This window comes from Tiliqua scincoides, chromosome 2 (assembly GCF_035046505.1).
Source record: "Tiliqua scincoides isolate rTilSci1 chromosome 2, rTilSci1.hap2, whole genome shotgun sequence".
Classification (NCBI taxonomy): domain Eukaryota; kingdom Metazoa; phylum Chordata; class Lepidosauria; order Squamata; family Scincidae; genus Tiliqua; species Tiliqua scincoides.
This window is the reverse complement of record NC_089822.1, coordinates 205,345,492-205,369,908: the sequence shown is the minus strand read 5'-3', so window position 1 is coordinate 205,369,908 and position 24,417 is coordinate 205,345,492. Positions and strand designations below refer to the sequence as shown.

At 45.6% G+C, this 24,417-nt stretch overlaps 1 protein-coding gene across 1 annotated transcript in view; it reads left to right on the top strand.

The window, feature by feature from the left end:
- Positions 1-24,417, top strand: part of CACNA2D2 (calcium voltage-gated channel auxiliary subunit alpha2delta 2) — a 632,244-nt gene that overhangs the window by 442,399 nt on the left and 165,428 nt on the right. The window contains exon 5 of the mRNA XM_066614251.1: positions 11,679-11,817. Coding sequence (XP_066470348.1) covers positions 11,679-11,817 — 139 coding nt within the window. The remainder of the gene's footprint in view (positions 1-11,678; positions 11,818-24,417) is intronic.

Genomic DNA, 24,417 nt, shown 5'->3' with positions numbered 1-24,417 from the left:
AACCTCTTACCTAAAGAAATGTCTCCTGCTATAAATAAGCAGTTGCAAGCATGGAGATGTAGATCCATACAGCTAGCTGGAGATCAGGCATTCAGGATCATTCACATACTCCTGGAGAAGTCTCAACCAAGTTTTCCCCAAAATCCTGTGGGGAGCAGGAGTGATTTTTAAGTGAGTGGTGAAGTGGGAGATAACTGTGACCACCAAAATGGAAAGGAGTGACTGCGTGTTTGTGCTGACAACCTTCAGCTCCAATCTGTATTCTGACCATCATTCCACTCCAGGCTCCGCTCATAGGTCTCTTCCAGTATGACCCAAAAGACTCAACTTTTTCATACCTGGTCCATGCCAGATTCTTGATGCTCTGTAATTTCAATTGCTACCAATACTGTATTATTGTATTGTATTGGCAACCTTCAGTCTCGAAAGACTATGGTATCGCGCTCTGAAAGGTGGTTCTGGCACAGCGTCTAGTGTGGCTGAAAAGGCCAATCCGGGAGTGACAATCCCTTCCACACCGGGAGCAAGTGCAGTCTGTCCCTGGTCTGTCTCCCTGGCTATGGGCCTTCCTTCTTTGCCTCTTAGCCTCAGACTGTTGGCAAAGTGTCTCTTCAAACTGGGAAAGGCCATGCTGCACAGCCTGCCTCCAAGCGGGCCGCTCAGAGACCAGGGTTTCCCACTTGTTGAGGTCCATCCCTAAGGCCTTCAGATCCCTCTTGCAGATGTCCTTGTATCGCAGCTGTGGTCTACCTGTAGGGCGCTTTCCTTGCACGAGTTCTCCATAGAGGAGATCCTTTGGGATCCGGCCATCATCCATTCTCACGACATGACCAAGCCAACGCAGGCGTCTCTGTTTCAGCAGTGAATACATGCTAGGGATTCCAGCACGTTCCAGGACTGTGTTGTTTGGAACTTTGTCCTGCCAGGTGATGCCGAGGATGCGTCGGAGGCAGCGCATGTGGAAAGCGCTCAGTTTCCTCTCCTGTTGTGAGTGAAGAGTCCATGACTCGCTGCAGTACAGAAGTGTACTCAGGACGCAAGCTCTGTAGACCTGGATCTTGGTATGTTCCGTCAGTTTCTTGTTGGACCAGACTCTCTTTGTGAGTCTGGAAAACGTGGTAGCTGCTTTACCGAAGCGCTTGTTTAGCTCGGCATCGAGAGAAAGAGTGTCAGAGATCGTTGAGCCAAGGTACACAAAGTCATGGACAACCTCCAGTTCATGCTCAGAGATTGTAATGCAGGGAGGTGAGTCCACATCCTGAACCATGACCTGTGTTTTCTTCAGGCTGATTGTCAGTCCAAAATCTTGGCAGGCCTTGCTAAAACGATCCATGAGCTGCTGGAGATCTTTGGCAGAGTGGGTAGTGACAGCTGCATCGTCGGCAAAGAGGAAGTCACGCAGACATTTCAGCTGGACTTTGGATTTTGCTCTCAGTCTGGAGAGGTTGAAGAGCTTTCCGTCTGATCTGGTCCGGAGATAGATGCCTTCTGTTGCAGTTCCAAAGGCCTGCTTCAGCAGGACAGCAAAGAAAATCCCAAACAAGGCCCAGAGCTTGCCTCTCTGTGCAGTTTTCTGAGCTGATTCTTCCAACGCTTGGCTAGAGAAGAAAAACTCGCTGAAGGGGAGGGGCTGTTTTTGGATCACCACCTTTCCCTTCCATGCAGAAAAGTCATATTAATCTCTCTGGGCCATATTAATCTCTATTAAACTTTCCAGCACCAATGCAGCTGTGCCAACAAGGTGTGTGCTGGATGCTGCGGTGGGGGGACAGCCACTGAGGCCTCCTCAAGGTAAGGAAATGTTTGTTCCCTTGCCTTGGGGCTACATTGCAGCTGCATCTGTCCTGGAAAGTTGGATAAGATTGGGCCCTCAGTCTGTAGAACTGGACTGTGGACACCTCATAGACACACATCCAAGAGGATGTAAATCTCATGATCTATCAACTCATTAACTCAGTTCCTAAGATATGCAGTAGAATCCTAAGCAAGAATTAAAAACAAGTGTTTCTCACTCCATATTTACAGTTCTGTTTCTGTTCGAATTTCAATACAATATCAATTATTTCATGAAATAAAATGCTGTGTAGCTTTTATATACTGTGTATTCATTTTCACATTATAAATCATGTTCAGTCTCATTACATTGATTCAAAGGGGAAGCTTTAGGTTTGAAATGACCTTTGCTGTGATTCCATAAAATATACCCTTATTGTAGGAATTTCACTATATTCGCAACATGAAAGAGCTCTCTAATCCTTCTGTTCTGTTCTTCTGCTTCGTGTGTTCTTTAGATTAGCAGTTGCAATGAGGCACTTTGCCCACATTGGGGAAGCTGGACAATACGAGTGCACTGCCCTAGAGTATTTTTCCCAGCCAGTCCCCAAGGAGTACTCCCTGTTGCAGAGTAGTGGTGCATTTAATTTCAGTACTGTCACTATGTATGTTCTCAACAATGCTGAGCTGTGTCCAAAGTTAGCTATATGAGTTCTTTCATGCAAGTCTCTTGTACCAGCCTGGAAGTGTTGCAAATGTGCTGTAAGGCAGTGTTCTCACACATTTAGCACCGGGACCCACTTTTTAGAATGAGAATCAGGACCCACTGGAAATGATGTCATGACCAGAAGTGACGTCATCAAGCAGGAACATTTTGAACAATTCTAGGCTGCAATCCTACCCACACTTAGGGCCCAATCCTATCCAACTTTCCAGTGCTGATGCAGTCATGCCAAATAAACAGTGTTAATCGATGTGGTGCGGATACTTGGGCCCCCGGATCTGCAGATAAGTGAATCCGTGGATACCGGATCGATGGATATGGGAGGCTGCCTATACTCTGTTATAGAGATTGAGCCTGTTTCTCAAAATCTATTAACTAACAGTTTTTAAATGTCTAACCCAAGTATCGAAGGAAAGCCGAGTGTAACTAATGACTGAAACTTCTGACTGTGCCTATTAAATTTTTGATACCTGTTATCTTTGTCTTCTCCCACTTCTGGTACAGCTTCCGAGCCTGTATACTGTGCCTATACTGTCCATAACCTGCAACTTCCCAATCTTAAAAAATAAAAATAAAAAATAGGGGGAGGAGGTGCACCTTTGACTCTGTTGACTCTATAATGTCTTCCTTATCTGAGAACACGGTACTCCCTGCTTCTTACTCTTGGGTGCCCTGACACAAGCTCCTGCCCAAATGTTGCCATTAATTTTGTATTCTGTTACCATATTGGCTGCTTTGTCACCTGCTTATTGTTCACGGGTTTCAAGCCATGTCCTCTCACCCACCCCCCACTTCTCTTAATGTCAGTTCCCCCTCATATGAATTAAAACAGACCGCCACTGTCATTAGCCCACTATTTTTAACAGAATGCTATAGGTGTCTACCATTATTCAGAGTCAGCTGGAAAAGTGTATTGATGATTCAAGCAGAGGCCTGGTTAGGTAACATTGTTCTTTTTTATTCATGGGGGCAGGCAGGTGGGAAGCGGGAGGTGGGGCTGGGACCTGGCAGTTATGCCGAATCCCAACTCCTGTTCCCAGGGAGGTCGGAGCAGCTTGAAGCCACTCTGCTCTCCTTGAACTTGTGCCACCTCAGGAGGTGGTGCAGGTCCGAGGAGACCCTTTGGGGCCAGGGCACTTTACCCAGGGGTTAGGGGAACATTTTCCCCTTACCTCTGGCTGAGCCAGTTCTGGCCCCTATCCTGCACTGGATACAGCGAAAGCCTCTTGGTTTGCCTGTTCCAGCGCAGGGTAGGATTGTGCCCTTCATTTACATCGAGCATCATCACCATCATTTTATTATAATACTTCAACACAGCATGAACAAGTATGCTGGTTGGGTTATGTTCTGCAGTTTGGGATCCAACCAGGTTCCTGTGAATCATCATCAGTGGTGTCTCAGCCCGTCAGATATTGTACTGGGATTTTTGGGTGCTCAGTCGTTCAAACTCTACCCAAGAGTTTAAGAACTGGTGAGGTATCACCATATGTTTGATGGTCTTAGTAGCACAGCTCATTGCAGTTTTCAACTGTTGTCAGTGCCTATAAGTACCTTGGGCGTTATGCCTAGTGCACCAATGACAATTGGGGTGGTTGTTGTCTTCTTTCCCCAAAGGCGCTGTATTTCAATTACCAGGTTTTTGTATTTTGTGATCTTTTTCAATGTTTCTCCTTGTTTTGATTATCTCCGGGAATGGCCACATCAATAAGCAGCACTTGTTTCTTCTCAACCAGAGTTATATCTGGTGTGTTGTGTTCCAATGTTTTATCTGTCTAGATTTTGAAGTCCCACAAGATTTTGACCGGCTCATTTTCTCCCACCTTTTCAGGCATGTACTCTTAACATTTATTTATTGACATTATTATTAGTAGTAGTAGTATTCGTAGTTGCAGTAGTAGTAGTATACAGCTTTTCTGCAAAATTTCATGAAGTAGTTTACATAGACTGAAATAAAGTCAGTTGTTTTCCAAGCTTCGTACTTGGTCTGGTTTTCATTTCTTAAAACTTTCAGAGATGGCAGTGTTATTAGCTCCTTTGTGTTGACATCTTTGTAGCCATATATAATAAATCAAACTTCACTGTCTCCTTAGGATTAATGGTTCAGGTATGCATCCTTGGCCATTCCTGGCCTACTCTGTGACAGCTCCACCATGTTATGGCAAGGAACATTGTTAATGTATTGAAAAGTTCCTTGCCATAACATGGTGGAGCTGTCACAGAGTAGGAATGGCCAAGGATGCATACCTGAACTATTAATCCTAAGGAGCCAGTTCTACTATCAGTAGAACTGAAAAGTTCTACTATCGGGATATGGTGCAAGTTCTGTTCTGTTTGTTGGTAATCATCTTGGAGGACCTCTAGCTTTCTGGTTTCCCTTTTTCTCATGCATCATGCAGGATCAACGCTGATATGGCATCTATATGTCTACCATAGGAAGGCAGATAGACTTTGTGATCCAGCAAAACAGTTCATTAGGTCATTTTTCTTTCTTTCTTTATTCTCTTGAAGACTGATCTCAGGTCTGCTTCTGTTGTATCCAGTACATCTGATGATTGAACTGCAATCAGAAAGAACCATCAAGTGTGAGATGCACTTGAGTGGATTGGAAGCAGAGGCTATCTGGGCATCTATTTGTAATGTCCCTCCTGGCATTCCTACTTGCCTGCAAAGATTCAGTGACTGGGAGCAAGAGAAAAGCTTTCAGAAATAAGATGAGCACCTTAGCCCATGGGTTCAGCTAAATTACTGCTCCTGTGTGTCCTTTTTTGCTTTTCTGGCACTCTTGGTTGATTCTCTGGCACTAGCCAAACCAAGCAGGAGATTAACTCTCAAACTCTTGGAGTGTGCAAGTTGCACACTCCAGTTTTGCAAAGAGATGTGCTGAAACAGGAAAGATAGGATGCAGAGAGGAGTATTCAAATGCAAGTCCAATTGCCCTGGTAACCACTCTCACACAGCAGATTGCCATAAAGCGGGAGACATACAGAAGGAAGCAGACATAAAATGAGTGTTTCCCTTTCTCATAGCGAAGTGCTAGAATTTAAGAAATCTTAATCAGACTATTCTGGTCTTATCTACAATATTATGATGGCCCAAGATGAGATATCTCAACTTTGTTAGTTAATTCTTTCATTCTGCCACAAAGTAGGACAAGTTATAGTGGACTCTGCCATGGCATTTATAAGGATGGCATCCATCAAGTAGAAGACCTCTGCTGGGAGCCAAACAATTATACTTCAGTGGGCTAACATTAGCTTTTGCTTCAGTACCATTGTATTTTCAGAAGGGCAAAGGTTCTTTTTGGATATAGAAATAAGGGACAGACGAGTGGGAGAAAGACAGAAATTGGATTTATTAGCTGTACAAAAGCAGTAATTATTCCCCAGGCAACCAGACAAAATAAGTGCTCTTCATCCCTTAAAACAGACATGATCCTATGGACAAACCCTCTCATGGGCAAGTTTGCAGGCCATGTTGCAGTAGTCCTGCGCTGATGCCAGATGTGTACCTAATGGTCTTTCCAAACCCTCTTTTATACACCTTCATGATGTATATTTATGATGAAACAAAGTATATGGTGCAGTTCCCCTTGATATGTGACCTCATCCAGGCATGTAACCTCAGCTTGGTGCCCCAAACATCTCCAGATATGATAATGCAAAGAAGACATCCTTGCTGACAGGTGCAAAAGCTAATGAAGTTACCTTTAAAAAGATTACTCAATCATGACAGTACAAACTAACCATTGTGCAGACTACAAACTCCTCGAGATATATAGGTCTTCTGCAGTCTGCCAATACAACCATCCATATGATTTATATTTTCCATTTACGATCAGTAGCACCAATGGGCATGCCAGAGTACAGAATATCAGTCTGTCTTTCTGTCAGCAGAGAAAGCTCTGAAATGTCTTGTTGCAAAACCACCGTCAGCAGAACTTTGCCAAGACGTCTCACATGTATTAGTTATGGTACTCAGATGAAAGTCAACAGATCCTTCTGTGTATTGTTGAGAGCATTAGAGGAAGTGGGGAAACAATTTTAGGGCCCAATCCTATGCAGTACACACCGTCTGCATATTTTAATTACTTTCTTCAAATCATACCTACTATAGCTGATAAATGCATGTCGTCTGTAGACAGCATCTCCATTTCTGATGTCATAGAAGGATCCTATCACTAAGGAGAGTTTAGTGGTTAATGGTTTTAAAAAATATTTATAGCCTTCAGTGTCACAGATAAAAGCTTTTGGTATAAATTCTCAGAAATCTATGGCGTTTCTGGAAAAAGCTGAATAGGAGCAGTTGCAAAGGCAGAATGACTACAAGTTGCATAGGGACTATACAAATGCACCATAGTCCTGGATCCAGGTAAGCATTCATCATAAGAACATAAGAACAGCCCCACCGGATCAGGCCATGGCCCATCTAGTCCAGCTTCCTGTATCTCACAGCGGCCCACCAAATGCCCCAGGGAGCACACCAGATAACAAGAGACCTCATCCTGGTGCCCTCCCTTGCATCTGGCATTCTGACATAACCCATTTCTAAAATCAGGAGGTTGCGCATGCACATCATGGCTTGTACCCCATAATGGATTTTTCCTCCAGAAACTTGTCCAATCCCCTTTTAAAGGCGTCTAGGCTAGATGCCAGCACCACATCCTGTGGCAAGTAGTTCCACAGACCGACCACACGCTGAGTAAAGAAATATTTTCTTTTGTCTGTCCTAACCCGCCCAACACTCAATTTTAGTGGATGTCCCCTGGTTCTGGTATTATGTGAGAGTGTAAAGAGCATCTCCCTATCCACTCTGTCCATTCCCTGCATAATTTTGTATGTCTCAATCATGTCCCCCCTCAAGCGTCTCTTTTCTAGGCTGAAGAGGCCCAAACGCCGTAGCCTTTCCTCATAAGGAAGGTGCCCCAGCCCCGTAATCATCTTAGTCGCTCTCTTTTGCACCTTTTCCATTTCCATTATGTCTGTTTTGAGATGTAGCGACCAGAACTGGACACAATACTCCAGTAGCCGTTTTGTTTGCAATACCTTTTCTAATGATCCCAAGCGTAGAATTGGCCTTCTTTACTGCCACCGCACATTGGGTCAACACTTTCATTGACCTGTCCACCACCACCCCAAGATCTCTCTCCTGATCTGTCACAGACAGCTCAGAACCCATCAGCCTATATGTGAAGTTCTGACTTTTTGCCCCAATGTGCATGACTTTACACTTACTGACATTGAAGCGCATCTGCCATTTTGCTGCCCGTTCTGCCAGTCTGGAGAGATCCTTTTGGAGCTCCTCACAATCATTTTTGGTCTTCACCACTCAGAAAAGTTTGGTGTCATCTGCAAACTTAGCCACCTCACTGCTCACCCCTGTCTCCAGGTCGTTTATGAAGAGGTTGAAGAGCACCGGTCCCAGGACAGATCCTTGGGGCACACCGCTTTTCACCTCTCTCCATTGTGAAAATTGCCCATTGACACCCACTCTCTGTTTCCTGGCCTTCAACCAGGTCTCAATCCAGGAGAGGACCTGCCCTCTAATTCCCTGACTGTGGAGCTTTTTCAGTAGCCTTTAGTGAGGGACCATGTCGAATGCCTTCTGAAAGTCCAGATATATAGTATCTACGGGTTCGCCCGCATCCACATGCCTGTTGACCTTTTCAAAGAATTCTATAAGGTTTGTGAGGCAAGACTTACCCTTACAGAAGCCATGCTGATTCTCCCTCAGCAAGGCCTGTTCGTCTATGTGTTTTGAGATTCTAGATTTTAAAGAAGAATGCTAACAGTCTAAAAGAATTGCAGCAAAAATCCTTTGTAGAGAAATAAGACCACCAAATGCTAGGAATCGTATTTAAAAAGAGGTGGTATGTTCATGTGCAAATGACCAAAAGAACATATTTTGGTCATTCTTATCTATAGTGAGGGCAGCCAGCTAAGCACATTTCAAGATTAGCCACCAAGAACTGTAATAGACTTTATTTTTTTGTCTCAAAGTGGATCAAAAGCAGAAAGTCTGCTAGAAAATGACACAAGCCATTACACCATTTACACAGAAAATCTTTGCATTAATCTTCACTGCAGATGACATCAGGGAGATACCTGCACCAGAGAAATTGTAACAAGTTGACACAACTGAAGAAGCATTTGAGAACAAATAAATGAAAGAGCAGTATGTCACAAAGACCAAATAACATTCATCTGGAAGTACTGAAGAAACTTGAATATAAAATTGCAAAACAGCTAACTGCAATATGTAACCTTTTCCCTGAACTTAGTATCTATACCAGAAGACTTAATGGTAACGGGCAGCCTATTCCTTTGGAGGCTACTGCCCTGTGGTACAGTGGTGCCCAAATGCCCACCACTGTATCCCACAGGACTAAGGAGGCAGCCAGAAGTCTCCATAGGGAAGGGACCATTGGTTCCCTTACCCTGTTTTGGGCCTAGGCAGAGCCAGCTGTCAGGTAAGAGCATAAAAAGTGCTCTGGTGGATTGGCTCCAAAGGCCCTCTAGTCTAGCACTCTGTAAAAAGTGAAGAGGCAGGTGTTTCTGGGAAGCAGGTCTTGAGGGTTACCACCTTCTCTGCTTATCTCCCTCCAGCATTGAATATTTGGCGGCATTCTGCTTCTAGTGCACTTAGAGGTTTCATGCTAATAATTACTGATAGGCCTATCTGTAGCAGTGCTCAGGTTATGGAAAGAGAGGGTGGTCCTAAATGAAATCCACAAGCACTGCCCTTCAGCACCCACCAGTGTTATACATTTTAAGGAGAAGCATCTCTAAGGAGGAGCATTTTCAGCACAAAAGAAGTAGGACAGGTTGTTCTTAATCCTTACCCCACTGGCTACCTTTCAGTGGCAACACCTCCCTGCAAGCCACTTTCCTTCGTTAAAGATTTTGTTTCCCTGGAAAAGCCCCACATCCAAAAGTGGCCATCCTCCTCTTCTCAGTCATAGCTGTCCTTGCCTGCATGGAAAGATCAAGATTTCTCACTCCTGTAGCCCCTAGAAGGGAACACCTGGTGGGTGGGGGAGCTTTCAAACAGACTAAATCGCCTTACAAAGAACAAAAGAGTGCTCCATTTGCTGGGTTTGCCTGCCAAGGCTGTGACAATCTGCCTGGGGAAGGGAGAGAGAAGTGGTGTGTGAAAGAGCAGGCACCTATTCCAGCTTCAGCAGTGGGGAGTTTGCCATCTCTCTCCTATAATTAAATATTGTTTGCATTGCTTATTGACAGAGCACTAAGCTCCACTCGGTTTTAATTTGTTCTTTGATAGCCGCCTTTTGCTGCTAATTGATTTTCAAGGGGGTTTTGTCTGATATAATACCTGCCATGCTTCTGAAAACAGAGAAGCAAGGTTAAACAGAGCCCAGCAATGAGCCAGGATGAAATCAGCGCATCTTCTCAGCCAGTGAGTTTCAGAAGCCAACTCTGCCTGACGCAAAAAGCCTGCGTTTAAAAAAGACCTAGCAGCTATTCCAGTCCCAGCCACACCTCCAGCTGCTACTGCCGTTGCCGTTGCCATGGAGTTAACTTGAAAAGGTCTCGCAAGTGGGAAAGGCCTGGTTTCTCAACAGCACATGTTCTAGGGAATGGGGCAGCACCCTGACTGTGAGGACAACAGTGGTGCTAGGTGTTGCAGTGGTGAAAAAGGCAGATGCTCAACATCTCCAGTCCAAAAACAAAAACAAAACTAGTTCCAGAAGGTACTAACTGGGCAAGTCACTGTCTCTCAGCCTCAGCCCTCCATCTGTAATAAGATAGGGGTCTGTAGTAAGGAAAAACGAATACTTAGCATTTGTATAGCATTTCCCATATATTGTCTTGGTGTTTAAGTTGGCAACCTTCAGTCTTGAAAGACTATGGTATCGCGCTCTGAATGGTGGTTCTGGCACAGCGTCTAGTGTGGCTGAAAAGGCCATTTCGGGAGTGACAATCCCTTCCACTCCGGGAGCAAGTGCAGTCTGTCCCTGGTCTGTCTCCCTGGCCATCATCCATTCTCACAACATGACCGAGCCAACGCAGGCGTTTCTGTTTCAGCAGTGCATACGTGTAATACATGTCTTGGTGTAATCCTTACAATAACTCTGTAAGGCAAGTCTGATTGCAAGTATTATCCCTGTACTGCAACTGAGAGGGAGTGGCTCACCTAAGGCATAGATGGAGCCAAGAGGGGACCATGGATGCATGCCCCCCAAAACTGTCACACCAGCGGGGGGCCAAGGTAGCGCCCACTGGGTGGGGCATTGGTGGCCAACACAGCAGAGTTGGAATGGGAGTCTAGGTCTATCCAGCAGGTAGATCTGGGCTCCATGTCCAGGCTGAAGTCCAGGTCTACCCACCTGGTGGACCTGGGCTCTGGAATTAAGGTAGTGCTTATGGTCTGTCCCCCCCCAAACACAAATACTGGATTCATCCCTGACCTAAGATAATATAGGGTCCAATCCTGTCCAACTTTCCTGTGCTGATGCAGCCACAATGAAGCCCCAAGGTAAGAGAACAAATGTTCCCCCTACCGTGAGAAGGCCTCCATGAGTCCCCGCCCCATAGGATGCAACACATGCCCCATTGGCACGGCTGCATTGGTACTGGAAAGTTGGATAGGATTGGGCCCCTAGTGAATCGTCGTTCTTTATTTTTAAGAAATCTGTATACTGCTGTTTAACTACAGATGTTCACAAAATGGTTGACAGCAAAAGAAATGAAGTTTCTCTGTTACCAAAGTGTTCACAATCAGGCAGTCGATCTATCAAAATCCCTGCAGCACCAGCACTGCTACCGCCATATCCCATGGGGGATTTTTGGCTGATGAAGGTCTTCTCAGGGTAAGCTCCAGCAGCCGTTATGAGTCGAATCAAACCTGAGCCAGCTCAGTCGTTGGCGTAAGTTCATGCTGACTCATGTAGGTGGATCAGGCCCGGGAAGGGAGTTGAGATTTGGTGTGCTCTGCCGCCGATGATCCTGCCTCCCTCCTCCCCACTCCTGTCACTACCCCTGACGTGGCTTGTCAATAGCTGTGCCCCTGCATACAACTGGCCTATTTGCTTTGTACTTTCAGCATAACCAAACATCGTTTGCAGATCAGAGCAATGGGGGGAGCATGGAATAACAGCCACATTGGCTTCTTCTCTCTATAACTGACTTAAATTTTTAGGAAGTATCTTCCTTTCCTTCCCCAGGATGATCCAGAGGGAGAAGAAATCGAAAAAGAAAAATCCAACTCCTTGAAGCTGGAATTCATAGAAGATGCCAACTTTAAAACCAAAGTTAACTATTCCTATGCTGCTGTGCAGATACCAACAGACATCTACAAAGGCTGTAAGTTCCTCCTTTTTCACAGAACTCTGTATTTCATGCATTGCCTTGCTCTGCCCTTGTGAGGAGAGGGGGTTTGCTTCCCTCCCCCGTCCTCCTCCATTTGGGGGCTGGATGGGGCCAGCGCTGACCTGGGGAAGCCCCCAGGAACACAGCACCACCCCAGCCAGAAAGTGTGGCTGCCAGCCGTAGCAAGAACGAGGTGACAGGCCCTGCAGGAGGCTCATGAGCAGGCAAGCAAACCCCCCAGGAGTCAGCTGCAAGAGTGGTGCTTGGGTACAACTGCTCGCTGCACTGCCCAGCTAGTTAGCGGGCTAGCCCAAGTTCTCACGAGATCTTGGACAAGCTCTGAGACTTGAAGGGGCTGGGCTGGCAGGACCGGCTACTGGGCTTATAAGGGGCCCAGAGGCTGTGGGGAGAGATCACTCCTGACTGCTGCTGCACTGGAACGGTGGCCGTATGAGGTGGATGCGATATTGTGAAATTTTTTTAGCCTCAGAGCTTAGTCTGAGCTTGGCAGAGGCTGGGGACGAATGTCCTCTGCTGAGCTTAGAGGTCCCTCTGGAGGTGAGGGGAGCAGAGCTCCCCTCGTCCCTGGGGGGCGGTGGCCCCCTGGGACCATAGGGACAAGCGTCCACCCGTATCCAGTTTCAGTTATCCGTGGGAGGTTCCAGAATGGAACCACCACAGATAAAGGGGCACGCCTGTATACACTGATGGGGTCTGAGCTGTGGGGAAAGAGATCTTGAGATTATAGTGGATAGCTCAGTGGAACCATTGACCCAATGTGTGGCAACAGAACAAAGACAAAATCCATTCTGGGGGTCCTTAGCAGCCCTACCTAAACACCACATGGTGATGCAGCGGTGCCAGCACTTGTGAGGGAGTTTTGGCAGCTGGAGGTCTCCTCAGGGTAAGGAGACATTTGTGCCCTTGCCCTAGGGTAAGCCCCAGCAGCTGCTATGGGACAACTTGGACCTGTGCTAGCAATATTGCTGGCACAAGTTCTGCATTGACCTATGCAGGCAGATCAGGTCTTGGAAGGCCTGACACCACTAAACCCACCACTGCCGAACCCCTGAACCTGCCCACTCAAGGGTCCACTCCGACCATCCCCTGTCCCATCTCCTCCCTATTTTGCCCACCCCGCCCCATTACACACAATCCCTGCCCTCCCCCACCACATCCCTTCCCTGATGCCAGGCTGGATCTCCTGGTGCCTACTGGTGCACGAAGGAAGGCTCCAGCCTCCCATCAGCACACTGTCAACGTGTTGCTGCAAAGCACTTCTTTTCTGCTTTGCAGCAGTCTGCACCAGTGGAATGTATGTTCTGCTGGTACTAGTTTTAGATATGATTGGGCCATAGGAAAGGGATAGAGAGCAATAGTACAATCCAGTACAAAACTATGATGCAGCTTCATTTGGAAAACAGGAGATTCTGTCATTTGCAGTGCTGAACCACCTTACCCCAAGTCTTCCACGGGGTCCTCCAGGAGGTCCGGGGTCTTTTCTGAGGCCCGCAGAGGCCACATACATCCACCTGCTGCTTCTGCTGGCTTCAGAATGGCCTTTTGGGCAAAAAAAAGCAACTTCCTGTTTCCTCGGGAAACCAGAACTGACTTTTTCACCCTTATAAGGCATTCTGCCTCCCTGGGCCTCAGAATGCCTTATAAAGGCAAAAAACATTTCAAGGAAACCAGAAGTCACTTTTTTTTTGCCCAAACGGCCATTCTGAAATCTGCAGAGGCTTCAGGCAGATGTGCATAGCCTCTGCGAACCTCAGGAAAGCCTCCATACCCAACCAGAGCACAGCTCCAGGGGGTTGCCCTGCCCGAAATTCGATGTCTCCTGAAACATATCCCCCATGGATAATGAGGGCCAACTGTACTGTGTACAATTCTGCTCACCACTTCTAATAGGTTATTGTAGGGCTTGAAAAGGTGCAAATGAGGACAACCAAAATGACCAGAGGGGTGGAGCATCTTCCTTATGAGAAAAGGGTACAATGTTTGGGGCTTTTAGAATGGGAAAAAGACAGTAAAGGGAGACATGATTGAGACATATGCGTAGGATGGAGACAGAGAGAAGTCTCTCTCTCTCTCTCTCAATACTAGAACCAGCAAAAACTGACTGGCAGGAGATTTAGAATGGACAAAAAGAGGCATTTTTGCATAGCACATGATAAGTTTGTGGAATTTGTCAGCACAAAAAAAGGTGACGGCCACTCGGTGGGGTGGCTGTGATGCCTTGTGGCACTGTAGCAGCCCAGCATGGCAGGAACAACCCTAGAGCAGCAGCCACTCCAACTTTGATTGCTTGGCAATGACATAACCACTGACCAATCAGGTGACCAATTAGGAGAGAGCTCTGGCTGCCTTCTGTCATAGGTGGTGATTGGGGCTGAGCAGGCAGGGGCTTTAAGAAGAACTTTAAGCACTGGCATAGCTGGCCCCTCTGGCACCCACTCCGAGTACCTGCGGGGTTTGTGTGTGTGCAAGAGAAGGTACCTTGACCCCCGTCAAGACAGGCTCCCTGAACCCTGTTATCTACCCTGGCCTTAGCTACACCGCTACTCTAAAGTTCCTTCCATGCTGAGTGGCTCTTGCCTGGAAAGTTGCTTTCTGGATACAAGTTTCTGGCTGTTTCAAAGTGAATTTGCCATTCTGATTAAGGTGTAGCATGCATCTTGCAAATGGCTTTCCAGTGTATCCCAGTGTTGCACCTGTTGGCTTGTCATAGTGTTCCTATCTATTTTGATAGCAATAGTTATGTTGCACCTTGGGCTATTTCCCATGTCTCTACCACTTCCTGACTTTAGCTTCCTCTCTTGGAAAGAAGGAATGACGTCTGTCTTTGTAAAATGCTGAGTCACAAAGCAATTTGTTCTGCGCATAAATCCAGTTCTTATTGGTGCACATTATTAGTTTTCATTGTTTACAGCAACTTTTTCTCTGGTCATCTGCTGCTGCCACTAGTGGTTCACTGTTCACATGTCTCTGGGGGACTGACACACTTCAGCTTTGGAACCATAGAGAGTAGACAGAGAAGGTCAGCCAAAGTATGATGTTTTACATAGAGGTGATACTTGCAACATACAATGCACAGAAGCCCAGTCCATATGCATTTGTGAAGAGAGTACATAAGATAAGATGAGAGTACACTAAGATGGAGAATCTCTTCATACAGTCCATCTGAAACCATATAGTGCTGTCTTGTTGAAGGGAAGATGGTGGATTTATGTGCAGACACATGACCACGCACATGTGCACATGGATGAATATGAAAGAGAGATTTGCTGGGGGTCATTACATTTCCAGCACAAGCACTTGATCTGTATCTCATCTTACCCCTCATGAAAGTTTGGAAGCGCTGCAAAACCTACACTGTGTAAATGCTTCTGACAGATTCACAGTCTTATGGGAATCGGCCCTGGGTGTCTTCAGAAGCTCTTACTGTGGCTGCCTGTTTGCAGTCCAATTAGTGCTTTGTCCCTGCATGGCTCATCACTGGGAGAAAACTCATTCGTTCTCATTAGCTCTGAAACAACATCAGCCAGACCTTGCATCTTGCCTGGGAGCTTTGAGTTCTTTGTCCCCGTCCCCCCCAAGGAATTGTCTCTCTGTTGCCACAGGAAGACGGGAGGCGGAAACTGCTTGACTTTGTTTGACTGGATTGTAACAGAGGTCTTATGAAGGCTTTTTCTGCCTCTCCCCATGCCTTTTTACGAAGGAGCTTCACCAGCAGACAAAAAGGGTTCTCAGAGCATCCACTGAAATTCACTCAAGATGCCCCACACTGTGTTTATACTTTTGGAACCTATTTTAATTTGCATTATTTGTGACAGTCAAAAATAGGTGTTGTTGTGAACATTGGGGCAAGAAGCAGAATGACAAGCCTCTGCCTCACCCTATCCAGGAGAAGGAGGGATTCGCTGTTATAGCCTCTTATACCACTGAAACTGCACCATGGGAAAAACAACCATTCACTCCTATAAATGTAGTCCAATAGATGCTTCTCTTTCTGAGCAATCGCCAGAATGAAGGCTCTGAAATCATGAAGATATAAAAAAGATTCAGTAGAATTGTTTAATGGGCCAATGGGTACTTAAGTCCATTTCAAATTCTGCATCCACAGATAGGGTGTGACCCTTTCACACTTGGTGCTCTGATTGGCTGATCCATGCTGCGGTTTATATACACCCAAAGTTCTACATTAGTGAGGCTGTGGCCCTTGGCCCTTTCCTCAGCCTGCAGTTGACCACTCCAATAACCACAGCATCGTTTGCACTGATTTCATTTCTCCACTGCTGACACTGATATTGAGGCATATCTGTGGATAAGTGGAACATGCAGCAGCCAGTCGCAACGTGTGCACTGGCTATAAGCGGGCTGGCCTGGGCTCAGCAGTTCCACACAAAGCCTTTCTGCATGCAGAAATGTCCATTGAGGTCACATGGTCTCTTCCTTCTTGCCTTTTGTGGGGAGAGAGGGTTGACACAGCTCCCCCCCCCCACCTTGTGCAAATCATGCATACAGGAAGTATAGCTCTTGGCCTCCGTTTAGTGGCTGCTCGGCACATCAAGATTATTAAGTCTCCACCACCTGCTTGTTTCAAGACTTTAATATGCTTTGAAAATTTCTCCATTAAGTCACTTAAGAATCTAATCAAAAGTGACATAGAAGCTTAACTTTTACTGCCTTTCAGCCAGATTATTAGCTTGGAAAGGTGTGTTTTCATTTTAAACTGAAGTTAATATCCTTGTGTAGACTGCCTCATTCCACCAAACTTAACCTAGGTAGGGGGGATAAAGTTGACCTCTGCTAGCTAAGGGCACAAGCCTAACCAGGTCTACTCAGAAGTAAGTCTTATTTTGTTCAATGGGGCTTACTCTCAGAAAGGGTGGTTGGGATTGCAGCCGAAGTCTGACTAGCCTGGCTAGCCTTGAATTATATAAAATCACACTCATGATAGCTTGTTTTTTAATTTGAAAGCCTGCCCATCTCCTTGAACAAGCACATCCTAGGTAGATGATCATTGCCACTTTTTAGAATGACTTTAGTCCTTGTGAGTCTACTTCATTTACATTTGTGGCTTACCCCTAAGCAAAGAGTATAAGAAAACACAAAAACATAATATCACTCTTTGGCTCATATTTGCTCAAACTTCACAACAGCCATCACTGCCCTGTCTTGACATCTAGCTGATGTTACTCTTTTTCTAGATGCTCCACCATGCTCCTATATAGACTCATTACTGGCACAAACGTGCAGAGAACCACATCAGTGGAATGATTTCACTACATCAACATCAGTGAACTAGAAATTGTAATTAGTTTTATTGCCTAGCTAGTCCAGGCCGAGCCAACTAATGAAGCAAATCATGAGATTGGGGGGAGGAGACAGCAGGGTGGGAAGCACTATGAAATATTCATGATTTCCAGCCTCCTGCTCCTGATATAGCACAATGGCTGGTGCCCTGCCAAAGCCACATAAATCAACCTACACTAGTGTGGAACAAAATCAAATGGGAGATTAACTCATTCTGGAGAATTGTGGCCTATTACAAATTATTTAATCAGACTAAGGATTCTGGGGTTTCCAGAAGAAACCATTTCACTAAACTGGAAACTATCTTCGTATGTATTCAAATACAGTGCTTCTCCAACTGAGGGTCAGGACCCATTGGTGGCACATGAGCCCATTTCTAGAGGATCCCAGTTCATTTCAATTTGTATTTTATTTTTAATATATTACACTTGATGCTACTATGGTATGTGACTGCCGTAGGGAAAATGTTACAGATCTGTATTTTTAACAGGCTACTATGTACAGGTGTACCCCTTTTGTCTGCGGGGGTTCCATTCCTGAACCCCCCACGGTTAGCTGAAACCATGGATATGGGCAAACGATCACCCCCGCAGTCTGAACCTTCCAGAGGCAAGGGGAGTCTGGCTCCCCTCGCCTCTGGAGAGGCTTATGAGCTCAGCAGATGTCTGCGACCATTTTCTGCACCGCCACAGCCCCGCACCCTGGGCAGGTCAGGACTGGGCTGGTAGTGTCTACAGATGCAGCCGTGGTATTATTTCTAACTGGAAAAGTGATCTATTTTAATTTATCTAAAATATCTTAAACGCCAAAATGCAGTGTTTTGTGTTTTTATGACATTATTGACACAAACAAATGCCTCTAGCTATAACCTTCTGCACTTTATTGTGTTGGCTATTTTCAGCCACAAAAAGATGGATATAAAGTGAGAAGGCTCTGGAGTTCTGTGCATCCAAAAGTCATCCTAAGCAAACAACGTTTGCATAAGCAAAATTTAAGCATGAGTGCAGGTTTGTTTATAGGTGAATATTGGTTATGGCAGTGGAAATCAACTGAGGTAAAATCAGGGTAGCCAGTACTGCCAACTTTGAAGTATGTAAAGTCACAAGTGGCAGAAGCAAGATCTGGAGCAGGAGGTCTGGACCAGCTGGAGATCTGCCTTTCAGAATCCAAGGAGTCAGGCCTGCATCTGAAAAGCTTCTCCAGAGAGCTGTTACTTATCAGCACTGAGCCTTTGGAACAGGGGTGGGCAAACTTTCAACTGTAGAAATCCTGGACCTTTAACAATTGTATCATTAATTGTGAGTTTGCCCACTCCTGCTTTAGAATTTGATAGTGGACTTCACCATTTGAAGCTCTACCTCTTGCTGGATGTTTCAAGCCCTTGATCTGGAGCACTCACAGAGTTTACATTCCCTTCCCCTAAATAAGCTAGAGAAAGATATTCTGGGCAGCCAAGGTGGTCGTAAATCACTAGATCTGAGCATCAGCATGGAACCATTGTTGCTGCTGTTCTTGAAGTCCCATGGTGATCACAGACGATTCAGAGCTGGAGTGGGAATCCTGCCTGGCATTAGAAACACCCCCCCCCCACAGTGCTGCAACCTTCTAAGGTGCCATCTGGGGGCCATATCCTATCCAAATTTTCAGCTCTGATGTAGCTGTGCCAATGGGGCATGTGCTGCATCCTGCCACGGTGGGGCAATTATGGAGGCCTCCTCGAGGTCAGAAAATGTTTTTTCGCTTACATCAGGCCTTCATTGAGGTTGCATCGAGACTGGAACGTTGGATAGAATTGGGCCCTGGGTAGGCACAAGCAGATTTTATTTAATTTTACTTAAAATATTTATATCCTGATCCCAATCAAAACATTTGGGAGCCCGTTGAACTGGTGCATTCCTTGCCCTTTTGCATGTGTAAAGTAATTATGGGCAAGCCAGTGACAAATGAGAAAAGTGAGCAAAAGGAGGGAAAGGGCAGGAGGGAGAGAATCATAAGAATAATGTGTTAGAAGAGATTAACAGCACAAGCCTGTGCATGTCTAATCAGAAGTCAGTCCCATCGTGTTCACTGGTGCTTACACTCAGGACAGCATGTTAGAGGCCTAAGGAACTGAGACCACCTTGACATAGCTACAGTGCTCCTTCAGCAGAAGTATTTGGCTCAGTGCAATCTTGGTCCAGTTTGTCGAAGGTTTGCCCATATCTCTTTCTGCTATCTGTGAATCACAGTATAATTTATCAGCAGGTTTACTAATGCAGTTGTTATATCAGCCCTGACCACCAATAATCCCAACAAGCTTTGTCACCTATAAAAGGTTGGCATGTTCTAATCCATCACGTTGATTTTGTGAGTATTTGCATTCCTTGTGATGCTGCTGATATTAGGCCAACCTGAATTAATTTTGCAAAGTTCCCCTGAGAGTACTTTGTATCATGTGCTTCATCGTGCTGCAGTGTGCCCTGTGAAACCTGGAGTGCATTCAGGCAACACTTGCTTTGTTAACAAAGAGATCTCAGCCATACTCATCATCACATCATGTCCGTCTGAATCCCTTTTGCCACTCTGACTAGTTCATGCAGTAATGTGAATGTGGGAATGCTAAAAACTGCAGGTTCCAGGTGGCTAATATTTTCCCAGTCCCTTTTAAAAAAAAATTCAGTTCATCATATGAAGAAAAGTATCATCTTGAAACATGCTTGCATGAAAGAGGCCCTTTATTTTGATTGTTTTGCTATTGTCATGCTCATGTCCTGCAGGCACTACTTTGACAGTGATTTTGATAGAGAGGTTCAGTATTGTTGTAGGAGGCGGGTTCTATCCAGGGAGTTCTTCTGGCTAGCCTGATCTCCCAGGCTGGTGGCAGCGGGTTCAGTCTACTAAGGCTTTTCACCTTCAGCTAGGTGCCTAATCAGGGTTGGGGGGAAGCAGGATGAAAGGGAGCAGCTAACCACTAGCAGCTACTGCCCTGGATCAGTATGTGGTCCCTGGCAACCCCTCACTTGACTCTGACACGTGTTGATCAAGTTTCTTTAGCAATAGGGATGTGTTCTCTCACCCCAACAAACATTTTGAGCCCTCTGAACAACTGCCAAAAGTAAGGAGTTGAGGGAAAAATTCAGTTTCCCTTTTCAGCTGCGCAGGGGAGAAAGATCACTAAGACCTGCTAGAACACAGGAGTAGTGTTCGGAAGTTTGGGTGATCCAACCCCCAACATCTACCTCAAAAAATCAAGTGAAAGCTAAATTGAACGCCAGTATCGTCATCACTGTTCCTTTGTTTGCATTTACTCCTGATATGAAAAAGAGTACTCCACAGCCTTCTATGGATTACTTAAAACCATTATGTATTAATTAACTATAATGCCTGGGAGTTAAGGGGTGGAAAGTGGAGAGAAAGCCTGTTATGCACAGGTACATGTACGTAATAGGTACAGGCACATGAAAGAAAGGCTTGTCTTCATGAAGACTGTGGATCTTAATGGAGAAGGAACAGCCACATTCATGCCTCTTTCTCAGTTTATTGGCAGCCGCTATAACATGAGAGTCTAATGAGCCCAATTAGACCACACATAATGTTGCAACAAGTTTTAGGCTGCAATCCTATACTTACTTTCCTGGGTGTAAGACCTATTGTACACAGTGGTACTTTCTTCTGAATAAACATGCATAGGATTGCACTGTTAGTGCTAGTTCCATTTTTCTGGGGTTCAGCAGATCAAGGAGAGTGCAGTTTCTCCTCCTCTGCAATTCCTCTAGACTAGTGTTTCCCAAACTGTGGGTCAGGACCCACCAGTGGGGTCACAAGTCGATTTTTGGTGGGTCATGGAAAGTTTTTGAAACATTAAAAAAACCCACAATTTTGCAGGCATTCTTGCCCACTTAGCAGAAGAAAATCTTTAGCTGGAATGGTAATTTATGATATGAGGTAATCTTCCTACCCCCAAATTAAATTTTTTTAAAGTGGGTCCCAGTGCTAAAAAATTTGGGAAGCACTGTTCTAGAACAAAACAATACTTTGAAATCATAGTTGACTAGGGATTTGCAATACAGGTAGGACCTCTGTATCCACTGATTTGACTCACCACTGATACCAAGGTCCACCTTTAAATGCCTTGTAACAAGGGAAAAAAGCACCAAATCCAATTTCCCACCTTCGTGCTGTTAAATAATTATAATTTCATTCTGCTAGATTCCATTATTCACCCCATCTAGTGGCTGAATGTATAGTGTCTATATTAATGCATTCTGGGGTGAGAGTGGAGGAGCAAGAATCCTGGAAGTGGGTCTTTAAAGGTATTTCTCCACTGATTTGGTGTCCACTGACTTTTTTTTATCCGCTAGGGGTTCCAAAACGGAACCCCAGTGGATAAAGAAGCACAACCTATAATAATTTTTTTTTTGCCTTTGCAAGATTGTGGCAGAATAAAAACTATTAGAGGTTGGCAAATGCTTAAACACAATTGGGATGAGATGAAGACCTTGGGAAGACATTCAAGCCTACTGAGGAGCAAAGGTCACATATACAACAAGACATTGTCTAACCCTGGCTATCTCCCCAGGATAATGCTCTAAAACTGGGGTGTCCAAACTTTTTGGCAGGGGGCTACATCCTGTCTCTGACACTGTGTTGGGGGGCGGGGGGAATTAATTTACATTTCAAATTTGAATAAATTTGCATAAATGAATATATTAGATATTGAATTTATATGAATGAATTATAGTCTTGCAATAGCTCAAGGCCTATAAAAGGCAAAACAGGGCTGGCCTTTCCTTCACTGCTGTTGCTGCATCACAGACATGAAACAGCAAGCGGTGGAGGGAGCCCTCATCTCACAGCTCACACAAGAGATCAAATAGTCGCCCTCACGCTGAGAGCAGTTGCGTCAGGTCACTGTGGGCTCCAGTTAGTCTTTGGAGAGCCAGAGGCTCATTGAAGACGGGGGGCTCCTTGAGGGCCAGATTGGGAGACCCAGAGGGCCGCAAGTGGCCCCCGGTCCAGGGTTTGGGCACCCCTGCTCTAAAATGTCAGGATTTTATATCAACCACTAGCAGCCCTAAGGGCACAATCCTATGCACACTTACCTGGGAGTAAGCCCCATTGAACGTAATAATAATTCTTTCGGAGTAGACATGCATAGGATTGGGCTGTGAGGCAGCACGCAGAATGCCTAAGAATTAAAATATTTCATCTTTTTCCACACTGTCTCCTTGCTCCGCAACCATGACTGGAAATATTATCAGTGGATATTATATGGATCAGTAGATATTATATGGATGGGTGGCTGATTAAAAAATGGTGATTGGAGAAACTAGAGACCTCTCCAGAGTGGACTCCAACCGCTGTTGGCTGTCAGCAGAAAGATTATGTACATAGGAAGCCCACACATTCCAACAGCACAGTGTACTTTATGGCATTTGCAAAGCACTACCTGTCATTCAGCATAGGTGGCCAACATCACAGGTAGTGAGTGGCCATGTACCAGCAGCCATTGGAGAAGCCCCAACGTGGGGGTGGGCAGAACAGTGGTGGGAGGGCAGGGCAGGGAAGGAGACAGTACTAGCAGCACTGGCTCTGCTGATATCCTCTGCTGATATCCTCCTTAACCCAAGGAGGCCAGAATTCCCCCATGGGATTAAGCAGGTGCCATGTTGATGCAGCTGCACTGCCGTGGGGCAGTTAATCAGAATTGGTCTATTGCTCTTATTTTGGTGTTCACATCTTCTGCAGAGAAACTGGTGAAAGGAGATAAAATAAATGACTGGAAAACCACATCTCTGACTCTTGTAGATGAACTGAAACAAAGATGTTTTCCACCCCTGCTTTATATTAAGCAGAAGGAGACCCGATTTTAATTATGAGCCTCCTGCAGTCTGTTTGTGACAAAATCCCCAGTCTTACTTTCTGTTTCCAAAGTTACTTTTTGGAGATTTCACTTGGAGAACCCCCACCCCTGAGGAATGCGCAGATTGCCAATGGTTATATGGATTATTCTTTACATTAGTTAAGCATGCAAAAGTACAATGCCCTAAACAACAAATGCTCCTGTTTCTAATACTGTGTGCGACTCTATCTCAATCCTTTCCTCAGCAGGAACTGTCAAAGGAGTAAGGCTATTACAAGAATCAATTGTTCATGCTCTCCTCTTCCACATATATTAATTTTTCTGGGCCTCAAGATCCCATGAATACAACTATTGTTAATAATAACAGTTTCCAGTGCATGTACCTTTGCACAGTGCTTGATAAGAACCCTGAAGCAACAATGTTGACTCTGAGGGGCATACAGCCTACTACATTGGGGAATCTTGGAATGTAATAATAGAAAGAGAACAAGAAAATGATGGTAGAAAATATAATTGAGGAAGCAAAGGAAGCCTTACACTCCATGTTAGGGCTTTTTGGTCTATTTTTTCTATATAAGCAAAATCCACACGCAAACAGTGTTCCAGTTTAATAAATGATAATAATATAGCACCATCAGGATGCTTGGCACTCTGCAGAGAATGAGCGGGCAGGACTGTGCCCCAAGAAGCTTACAGTACTAGGTAGAAACAAGGGAAACAACAGAGGCTGGAGAGGGAATATACAATTGCCCCAGTTGCATGTACTTATGCACTTAGTTATAATAGGGTACAGGGGACTAAGAACCTGATCTTGGCAGGCTCCCGCCGGCCCACCGCCAGCGTGCACTGTCACAAATGTGCCATAAGTCATGCCTGCACCAGTTAGCACTGACCCAGCACCAGAGGTGGCCCAGTGCGAGCCTGTGCTGGGCCAGTGCTGGTTGGAGGCGAGCCAGACACTGACCAGTACTCCTGGCGAGTGCTGGGGGGCCAAAAAGTGAGTGGGGACATGGGGGAGGCATGCTTGGGTGGGAGGAAGGTGGGGTAGGGAGTGGGGTGGGACTGGCAGAGCTCAACTTCACCAGATCCATAGCCCCGCATTGGGTCTCCCGGTCCGACATGGGGCTGCTTTACACAGCACCAACTAACAGCCTGATCCTATGCATGTCTACTGAAAAGTAAGTTCCATTAGAGTCAGTGGGGCTTACTTCCAGGAAAGTGTGGATAGGATTGGGCTGTAAATAGCACCATTGTGGGGCTTCTTACCTTACCTGGGGGAAAGGGACTAATGTGGTTGCTGCTGACGGCTGCTCAGCGTCCATAGGATGCAGTGGCACTCATTTTGGTGCTGCTACAGCCCTGGGCGCTGGGCAGCTGCTGGTGGCTCCTGACATCTCCTCAGGGGAAGGGGGCATTCGCCCTCTTTCTCCAGG